Genomic DNA, 10,367 nt, shown 5'->3' with positions numbered 1-10,367 from the left:
CTCACCCCTCCTTGAGGTAAGTAGTGGGGCTTCTCGGGGGTTGGAGGGAAATGGGGAAGGGGAACACAGGACGCCTCGCAAGGGACTGGTTGAGGCCTCGCGATCAACCAGTAGCTCGCTATCGACCTGTTGGTGACCATGGACTTAAAGGAATGACCGGTGGTAGATACAGAATTTGGTGTCCGCATTTTGTAATCCTCTTAAATTTAGTTGGCTAATTGGCATTTCAGTTCATTTATTACAGTTACCTCGAGTAACACAATAACCAACACAGTTTTGTTTTCAACTGAAAAATGTACGTTTTTATTTACAAGGGGGAGGGGGAGGAGACCTTCAATTGGGAGGGGGAGGAGCTACTCCTGGGAGGGGTGGCCCCTGCGAGTGCTTCTGCGGGGGCAGACCTGGACATGCAGAGCAGGCTGCATTGGGGCAGGCTGCATGGGGAGGTGGGCAGGAGGGGGCATTGCAGGGGCGGCAAAAGGAGGTATTGCAGGAGGGGGCATTGCAGGGACAGGAGGGGGCATGGGCAGTGCTAGGGGAGGGATGGCGGGGGCATAGGGTAAGGCCATGCCATAGTGAATGGCATGGGCTATGTGGGCAATGAGGGTGGTGATGGAGTCAGCCATCCATGTGCACTGGGCCTGGAAGGCGACTCAGGCCTCCTGGCGCCTACTGCAGGTCCCCCTCGACACACTGGCAAATCGATGCCTCGATGCGCTCGACGGCCTGCATGTGCCAGCGAAGGAGCTGGTCCCGGTGGCAGAGCCTGTGCCTGCGTGGTTGGGCAGCTGGGGATGCTGCTGCTGCCTGACTGGAGGGTCCCCGGCTTGTGCTTGGTCCCGCTGCAGGGAAGAGAAGAAAGGATGGGTCAGTCAGGTAGCCCAGACACTGTCCCCACACCTCATGCCCTCCACCCCTGAGCCCAGGTGACACCACAGTAGTGTGGCTTGGGCCCACTCAGTTCCCCGCCTACCCCCCGTGTTGTATGTTTGCATATAGGAGCGCCCCTGGAGTAGGATCCTCCTCCATGTATTGTAACCACTGGTCTGTGTCCTGGCCCCGTGGAGGGCGGGAGGGAGCTTGTGTTGCATTAACCTGTGGAACTCCCTGCCGGTAGAGGCTGTGAGGCTTTGGGCTAATCACTGGTATTTGACAGGGCGCGAGATGAATCCCCACACAGTGCCTGGGAGCACGTCTGGCAAAAGTGGTCTGGGCTCTCAGATCCCCATCACGTAGGATGTCTCCTGGACAGAACCAGGAGAGTGACTGGTGGGGGAAGGGTGTCCCATCCTTGCAGCAAAACTCAGGTGGCCCTAAGGGCAGCCCGAGCGCTTCCCCCGCTTCTCCCTCCCACTATCCCTCACACACGTAGCCCAGGGACATGTGTGGCCGCAGTGGGGACTTCCCTCGGGGAGCCAGCCAAGGCACCAGGAGCAGGCGAGGGGCTCAGTGGGGGCCACGCTCACAGGGCTGTGATGCTGCGGTTTTCCCAGGAGCAGCTGGCTGTGCCTCACAGCCAGGCATGGGACAGTGTGCCGTTCTGCGTGCTGCACCCTTGCAGAGGTGCAGGCTCTGGGCTGAGTCCCTGGGGCCCTAGCCGGTTCCAGCCGGCATCCACCCTTCCCCCGGTCCTGCCAAATGTGTGTGAGCAGCACGGTCTCAGGCGTGCCCTGCCGCGGCCACGTGCCTCTCCGTCACCAGGATGCATATGGTTGCACGTGCTGCTTGCTGCCTAATGCTATACAGCATGCAGCTCACGTGGCCTGAGTGACATGCTCTCCCCCTCCCCCCTCCGGGCGCCTGGCTCCCTCCCCTCCACATTCTACCCTTGTGAGTGCAAAGTGCAAGACTCACTGGTGGATCCTTCCCCGGCCTCGGAGGAAGCGCGGGAGACATCAGGGCTGCTGGAGGGGGCCTGCTGGGTGGCAATGCTGGCCTCATCCCCCGATGCACTGCTGTCTCCTTCCTCCACCTCGGTGGTCCTGGAGACGGGGGAGGGAGAGACGCACACTGCTGTCCACGGGCACATCTGGGGCTTGCAGGACTGGCTGGCCCAGGATGGCGTGCAGCTGGTCGTAATGGGGGCAGGTGTCTGCTCCTGCCCCCAGGCCCTCACTGGCCCGCACGTAGCCTAGGCGCTGCTCCTTGACTTTCGCCCAGACTTGTTCGAGGGTCCGGGCTGGATGGCCTTGCTGATCGAGCGCCTGGGCCATGTTGGTGAAGATGTCCGCGTTGCGGCGCCGCAAGTGGGTCTCGTGGAGGGCCTTCTCCTCCTGCCAGAGGTCGAGCAAGCTGTCCAGCTCCCCCAAGGACCACGATGGGGCTCGTTGTTTGCGGCCCCTGGGGCCTCCTGTGCTGGGGGTGCAGGTGGCTGAGCGCCCGGAGCTGCCATGCTGGCTGCGATGTGGCTGCTGGGCACGGCAGGGGCACTGTGGCAGACCTCAGGCAAGAGGTCTGAGGCATGCTCCTGCCATGTGCGCTCAGCAGCTTGAGTCTGCTTTAAGAGCTTGGGTTACCAAGAAATCCGGGGCTCCTACAGGGTCTCCCAGTGTCCAAACCGCTTTTTTCCGTTTAGCCTGCTTTTGCGCAAAAGTCTTAGCTAGCTGTCTACACTGGCCCTTTTACACAACAGTTTTTCGCACAAAGGACTTTTGCCCGAATGGGAGCATCAAAGCTTTTCCAGAAAAAGCACTGATTTCGGACAGTAGATCGTCAGTGCTTTTGCGGAAAATCAAGCGGCCAGTGTAGGCAGCTGGCAAGTTTTTGTGCAAAAGCAACTACTTTTGCTGAAAAAGTGGCCAGTCTAGACACAGCCCAGGGGTGTGTCTAAACTGGCAATTTTTTGCGCAAAAGCATTTGCTTTTGCCCCCAAACTTGCTAGCTGTCTACACTGGCTGCTTGAATTTGCGCAAGAGCACCGACGTTCTAATGTAAGAATTCAGTGCTTCTTGCACAAATACTTTGACGCTCCCTCTCAGGGATAAGCCCGCTTGTGCAAGAATACTTGCACAAGAGGGCCAGTGTAGACAGGCACCTTAATTTTTTGCGCAAGAAAGCCTGATGGCTAAAATGGCCAATGGGGCTTTCTTGCACAAAAGCGCGTCTATACTCAGCATGGATGCTTTTGCACAAAAGCACTTTTTGCGCAAAAGCATCCGTGCCAATCTAGACGCTCTTTTGCGGAAATACTTTTAAAGGAAAAACTTTTCCATTAAAAGTATTTCCGCAAAATCATGCCAGTCTAGACGCAGCCCAGGTGTTGGGGATGGGGAGCTATGACTCATGGCACTCTATAGGTGTGCGAAAAAATACAGGCAATGGAGATGGGGGGGACAAGGGCTGAAGAATGCAAATACGCTTTCCTCCAGTCTCTCTGGGAGTTTTAAAAACGGAGGTAATGTTTGTAGCGCGGCTCTGCCTGGGCGGCAGAAGACCGGCGGCGGTTTGTTGGTTCCAACAGTCTCCGAAAGTTCCTGTCCTAGCCACGTGGGGGCACGCAACAGGCAACCCCTATTAGCAGCCCCTTTCCGCCAGTGACTCGCGTGGGTCCCGCAAGGAGCGGGTAGGCGGGGACACGTGCGGATGACTGGTCTGGGGCCGGAGACACAGGGTTTCACTAGCGGGGGTGACTAAGGCAGGCTACGGGCGGGGTGCGGGGGCCCCGCTGCAGTAGCGCCAGGCCGCGGGCGGGGTCGCTGTGGGCTGGGCGCGCGGCAGGCAGCTCCCCGCTTTGCCAGCGAGCGCGGCTCAGAGCCTGCGCCCTGCGGCCCTGCCCAGGCAGCGCGTCTCGGCCGGCCCCGCCCCCGCCCCGCTTCGCCCTCGAGACAGGCGGCAGCTGCTGGGAGGCGGAGGCAGCGGCCGCGGCGATGGCGGACAGCGCCAGCGAGAGCGACACGGACGGCGCGGGCGGCAGCGGCGCGGCCCCGGCGGGCGTTGCGGCGGGCCCCGGCGCGCTGGGCCCCGGCGGCAAGGCGAGCGGCATCGTGATCTCGCCGTTCCGGCTGGAGGAGCTGACGAACCGGCTGGCCTCGCTGCAGCAGGAGAACAAGGTGCTGAAGATCGAGCTGGAGACCTACAAGCTGAAGTGCAAAGCGCTGCAGGAGGAGAACCGCGATCTGCGCAAGGCCAGCGTCACCATCGTGAGTGCCGGGCAGGGCCGCGCCCGCTCCCGCTAGCCCGGGAGGGAGGGAGGGAGGGAGGCGCCCGGCTCCCAGGCGCCGTTGGAGGCGGTGCTGGGCCGGGCGGCTTTCCCGCCTCGCTTTGAAGGGGGCCTGCCCGTGGGGGAGGGGAGGGTGCCGGGGCTTCGGGAGGCCCGTGGGCTGCCCCGTTGGGCGAGTGGCCCTGCCGCGGTGCGGGGTCGCCGGGACCCCCCGGCGTGCGGTGCCGTTCCCAGGAGGCGGCTGCTGGAGCGGGTCCCGAGTCGTGAGGGGAAAGCGAGGTGGAGGTGCTGGCTCGGGTAGTGTGTGTGTGGGGGGAGGGAGAGCGCCGTACCGCGGCCATTCCCACACATCTGCCCTAGGAAGGGCCGCCCTGGAGCCGGGCGGCGGGGGCACCATGCCAGCATCCCGCGCGCACCCCCCTTTGCGGGGGCACAGGCGCTTCCCTGACAGGCTCTCGTAGCTGTTTCCTGGCTGCTTGCTGCAGCCTTGCGAGAAGAGGGGGAAAGGGGCTCGCCGAGGAGTTCACATTTACAGCTCCTTGTCTAGCCGCTTGCACTTGCTGCAGTTTGATTGGGTCCTTAGCTCCCCGACCTGATGACATGTGTTAACGTTGTGTGTGCTGAGGAGGATCTCGGGAAGGTGCCACAACCCTCGAGCTTGTTGACACAGAGCTGGGTTTAAAAAACTGGATGTACTAGCATGGTTTGATGTGCTTGCAGCTCAAACAAGTTTCTTCCTGTCAAGCCTTTCAAGTAAAATGGAACTCTCGCCAGCTAAGGACCCAGTCAATCTTCTGAAAGTCTTTAATATATTCTTGCATAAACTGAACGTTTTTCTTTAACACAAATGCAGAAAAATTTAACTCTGGCTAAGTGTTTAAAATGGGTGTCATATGCATTAGTTTATTTAAAATATGTTTTTCTGTTTTAATACCCAGATGAAAAGGAGGATGAGCAATAATCATACTCCTTTAAGATTCTATGTTCTCTGCCTTTTGTTTTACAGTGTTTCTGAAGTATTATGAATATTGCATGGTTATGGCTGTGGTCCTGCCATTGGATCCTAAAATTTGTAACTTGAGAAAACAGGTTGATTTCCTCACCTTAGCTAATTAAATAGATTTGCTTGCTTCTGTACTAATAGATGGGTTCTAAACTGTGTAACTATTTGGATATTGATAATTAAAATGCAAATCTATTAAAATAAGTCAGGGTACTGGATTTGTATAGAATATAGAAATTCCATGAAGTTGCTAAAGCCCACCTGCAGTGGGACTTTGGCTTCCTTCCCTGAGCTTCAGTAAGTATAACTCTGGCCATGCTTAGAGGACCCTCTGTAACCTGTGCACAGCCCCCCAGGTGGCCCCAGACTCCTTGTTAGGTACCATTACCATGGTCTATTTGAGGAACGGTCACTAGTTTATGAACTCTTAAAAGAATAATTAGAACTCTTAACTGCATCATAAATTATGGGATTAAGTATTAATCCTGAGTAAAACAAATACTCAGAGGCTGTTCTAGTTTTTCATTGTTCACATTCTTGTAGATTGGGGTAGGCAAAATACAGATGGAGCCTGGGGCTGAGCAGCAGCCTCAGACAGGCTCCCTGCCTGCCTGTGCCATGTTCGTGGAGCAGATAGTGCGTGAAGTACCCTCTTCTTCTCCGATTTGCGGCACTCTGAGACGCAGATGGCCTCCGTGGCCAATTCCTTTGAGCAGTGGGTAGGGCAGGGAAGGCAGGTAGCCTGTCTGAAAGTCTCGTTGGGATGCCACGTAGGTAAGCAGCTCTCGGCCAGAGCCTACCTCTAGCCCTGTCCCCTCGTTCTCCCTGCCTCATGTAACCCAAACTCTCTGCATCTAAACCCATACTTCCTCCAAAACTCTGCACCCAAATCCCCTGTCCCAGGTCACAGCCCAAATCCCTGCACCCCTGCTCCAGATGTCAACCACTTCCAGATCCTGCACACCTCCTGCTCTCCTCCAGGTCAGAATCCTCTCCTGCACCCATACCCCCTCCAGGACTCTGCACCACAAACCCCTGCCCCAGGTCACAACCTCTCCATTATCCAAACTCCCTTCCAAACCTTACACTTCTTCCTGTCCCTACATTGAGCTCTGTTCTGCACCCAACTTTCATCCCAGCCCTGCACTTTCTCCATTGATGTCATAGAAGAGTGGAGCCCTTGACTACTTATCAAATTCTTGGAGTGCCCTCCCGCATCAAAAATTGCTGCCCTGGTTTATGTGTATAGTGGTTGAGTGATGGTAGTCAGAATTTCCCTGTCAAAACTAATATGCAAGCATATTGTTTATAAATAACCCTGCATATTTGTATTCTTTGAAATTTGGTCATGGTTCTACACACCCTTTCTTAGGAGAATAGACACATTGCTATGCATGATGATCCTTCTAAAGTGCAGATGCTTTAGCTATCATTTCTGGCCTTTCATCTGTGTCTGACCTGGCAAATGTATTACCAATAAAATGGATACCACTTTACTTCTTACTATTGGCAGTACGAGTATACGGACTGTTAGCTTTGGTGGCTAAGAAAGGAATGTGGAACTCATCAAGGGAAACCTCTCTCCTGCTCTTTTAGTAAGCATTTGAATGTCTAGCAGGAAGTGTGCTGAAAGCATTAATGAAATATAATACAGTACAGATTGGGCTTCCCTGGTCTGGCATATTCAGGGCTAGTCAGGGAGTTGGCTGGACCAGGGGAGGTCAAATATGCCCCTCTGCTGATGGAGTCCAGGTTCTCTGGTGGTCTGTCAGCAAAGGGCTCCCCTACCCCCTCACTGCAGGGCTCGTGGCTTGGCCTGCGGGGTGCCAGACCTCTGGTAGCCCAGGGCTGGCGGGGTTCTTAGGGCTCTCTGGTCAGACCAAGAGAGTTCCAGACGAGAGAGGTTCAACTTGAGTTAAGGATGACAAATATAGGCCATTCAGGGAAAATAAGTTTCTGTTAGTACTTTAGAAGAGGCAGATATGTCATCTTTGTATTAAATTATATAGCATAGTATATTTTCTGGCCCAGAAATGAAGAGCAAAGGATCTTATCAGGGACTTTTTTTCCCCTTTACAGTGAGATGATGTACTCAGCATGATTCCAAAAATATATCTGTGTAATTTCTAAAGACAACCATTAGATTTTTGCACTTCTTTTCAAAACGTACACTCTGGGGTTTCCTTTGGGGCCTGAATGCATTCAGTATACAGGCAGTCCCCGGGTTACGTACAAGATAGGGACTGTAGGTTTGTTCTTAAGTTGAATTTGTATGTAAGTCGGAACTGGTACATATTGTAGGGGAAACTCTAGCCAAACATTTCTCCAGAGTTCAGTTTTATTCTCCCACACCTCACTTCCCTCAGTCCTTTATTCTCAAGCTGAGGTGTCTGCTGAGAAAATCCGCTCCGCGTCTCCCTGGTCTGCTGGGGGGAAGCAGCGAGTGCGGGGTTGCTTCACCCCGTTTGTAAGTAGGGATCCGATGTAAGTCGGATCCATGTAACCCGGGGACTGCCTGTAACTAAATTTTAATTTATAAACAGGTGCTATTTTTGTTAAAATATAAAATCCCGTAGGGCAGTGTATTTTACAAAATCTCAGAAGAATTGAAGGGGAAAAAAAGTACATTTCTATGGCAACCTCTGGGCACACCAGAATATCTAACATCTTCTGAAGTATCTGTACAGTTAGCTCCTAGAAGCGGTTCAGTCAGTAATGCTCGACAGTTTAGAACTCTGTGCTCCTCAATATGTCACGTCATTCTATTTTCAAAGGGGAGAGCTGGCATGCAGTCATTTGTTTGAAATAGCGGCTGAAGTATAGAAAAGAGAGATGATTAGGAAAATAGAAGAGAAGGGTGGTGATGGATAATTGTTCACAATGTATATTTGTAACTTATGGCAGTGTAACAGAACTAGAAGTTTAGGTCATTTACCCTTTCTAGAGTCAACGTCTTGCTCTTTTGACAATTTAACCTATCCGTATTAAAGGTGGCATGCAAGAGGTCAGTTTATATTTATTTTTAAAATAAAATATTGTTTAATGTCTTGAATCATCAGAAAACAACTTTGTAACTTGTCAGAACTTTAAACCATCATAAATATATTCACATTTCACATATTAGTTCAATATAAAAATGGTTGGGAACCACTTTTCTTTGTCTCTGAAAAGGTTTAAGTGAGAGCTGATTGAAGGCAAGTGTAAATAAATGTTTAGTTTGTGAGGTGTATAAGGGAAACAGTTGTTCTACTTTGCTTGTCATTTACTTATGTTTTACCAAAACTAATTAGCTTTATGTATTTACTCTCTCTCAACTCAATCAAGTTCTTTGTTGATCTGGTGGAGAAGTTAAAAATGTATGTAAAGTATTTTTTCCAATACTGAAATGGCTATGAGATTGCCCTGTGATAAAACTTAAGCTGGTTTACAAAGATGAGCTGAGGAGGAGAATGCCCACTTGTGTATAAATGAAGTACAAGGATGAAATTGTGTTGAATGAACACAAAGGTATGTAGATGAATGTGAGTCTTCCCAGCATGTGGTTTCTTATCAAGGACCCATGCAACATATTGATTTATACTCCAGTGCGTTAGCATTGCAGTGGTGTTCAACTGTATTGCAGTTTTTAAATTCTCTGAACTGTTTCATCTGCAAATGTTGACGGCTTTCTCCTTTTGTTTTCTTTTCGGCAAATCTTTATTTTTTCACCTTAACTAGGGGGCTGCACCCCTGCTTGCTGTGCTCACCAACCCCCCTCTCTTTGAGGGTAGGCAGCCCTGGCTCTCTCCCCACCCTCTGAGGAAGGCCAGGCCAAGGCGAGGCAGCCCTAGTTTGTCTCCCTTCCCCCCAGCCGTTGTTTGTGGCGGGGACCAAAGCTGGGCCAGCCCGGCTCTCCTCCACCCCCCCACCCCCAGCTGCAGAGGGAGGTGAGGTTGGGCTAGCCCTGGCTCTATCCCCCTGGCTGCTGGGAGGGAGGGGTGAGCCAGGCCGAGGCCGCACCAGCCTTGGCTCTCTCCCCATGGGGGCTGGGCCAAGGCCTTATCAGGCAGGCCTGGCTCTCTCCTTCCCTGTGGCTAGGGTTTGGCGTGAGAGCCTCGGTTCCCCACTGGGAAGGAGGGAAACCACACGGAACCTGCCTCCCGAGCACTGGGGAAGGGTGAGGCGGGGGGACACAGAGACACACTCTGTTGTCCTGCAGGAGAACTTTTTTTTTATATAATTCAGTTCAGCATTGCAAGATTCTACATGAAATTCAGGATAACTTCAACAAAATAAGTTAAGATAAGTCTTTTTTAAGAAGGGAAAAAGTAGCTTTTGAGACTTACTTCTGGGGGCAGAGTTTCTGGCTGTGGGTAGGGTGCAGGAGCAGGCTCGGGGTAGGGCGTCTGGCCAGGAGCTTGGGGCAGGGTGTCTGGCTTGGGAGAGGGGGAGCAGGCTGGGGTGCAGCAGGGGAGGGAATCCATGAAGCACGGGGGGGTGCAGTGTCTGGTCATGAGAGATGGGGAGGAACTTAGGTTTTTTTGTGCTGCATGTCGCTCCCCACTAGTCCAATGGGGAAGCCACCTCCGGCCCCACTCTTACTTCCAGCTCCAGGGCGCAATGCTCCATGATCCAGCCAGGAACCGCCGCCTGTCTCAGGCGGTTGCCTGCCAGGTGCTCCAGCCTCATAACCCACTCCCTCCCTGCAAGATTAATGACCTGGATGAGGGGATGGATTGCACCCTCAGCAAGTTAGCAGATGACACTAAGCTAGAGAGAGAGGTAGATATGCTGGAGGGCAGGGATAGGGTCCAGAGTGACCTGGACAGATCAGAGGATTGGGCCAAAAGAAATGTGATGAGGTTCATCAAGGACAAGTGTAGAGTCCTGCACTTGGCATGGAAGAATCCCAAGCATTGTTACAGGTTGGAAATCGAATGACTAACTAGCAGTTCTGCAGAAAAGGACCTGGGGGTTACAGTGAATGAGAAGCTGGATATGAGTCAACAGTGTACCCTTGTAGCCAAGGAGGCTAATGGCATATTGGGGTGCATTAGGAGGAGCATTGCCAGCAGATCCATAGACATGATTATTCCCCTTTATTCGGCTCTGGTGAGGCCACATCTAGAATATTTTGTCCAATTTCTGGGCCTCCCACTACAGAAAGGATGTAGATGAATTGCAGAGGGTCCAGCGGAAGGCGACCAAAATGATTGGGGGCTGAGC

The 10,367-nt window shown here is 52.9% G+C and overlaps 1 protein-coding gene across 5 annotated transcripts in view; it reads left to right on the top strand.

Moving 5' to 3' along the window:
• The first annotated feature begins 3,668 nt into the window (after nt 1-3,668).
• CCDC6 (coiled-coil domain containing 6) overlaps nt 3,669-10,367 on the top strand; it is an 87,777-nt gene continuing 81,078 nt past the window's right edge. For 2 of the 5 annotated variants that reach the window (XM_075934863.1, XM_075934864.1), the window contains exon 1: nt 3,670-4,139. In XM_075934863.1, the coding sequence (XP_075790978.1) occupies nt 3,867-4,139 (273 nt within the window). In that variant the 5' untranslated portion in view covers nt 3,670-3,866. Of the gene's footprint in view, nt 4,140-7,587; nt 8,167-10,367 lie in introns of those variants that run through there. The other 3 variants (XM_075934861.1, XM_075934862.1, XM_025184529.2) reach the window with 3 other exon arrangements.

The sequence above is a fragment of the Pelodiscus sinensis genome, chromosome 8 (genome assembly GCF_049634645.1).
Source record: "Pelodiscus sinensis isolate JC-2024 chromosome 8, ASM4963464v1, whole genome shotgun sequence".
Taxonomy (NCBI): domain Eukaryota; kingdom Metazoa; phylum Chordata; order Testudines; family Trionychidae; genus Pelodiscus; species Pelodiscus sinensis.
Note: the sequence above shows the minus strand (reverse complement) of the source record. Positions and strands in the feature narration are given on the sequence as shown.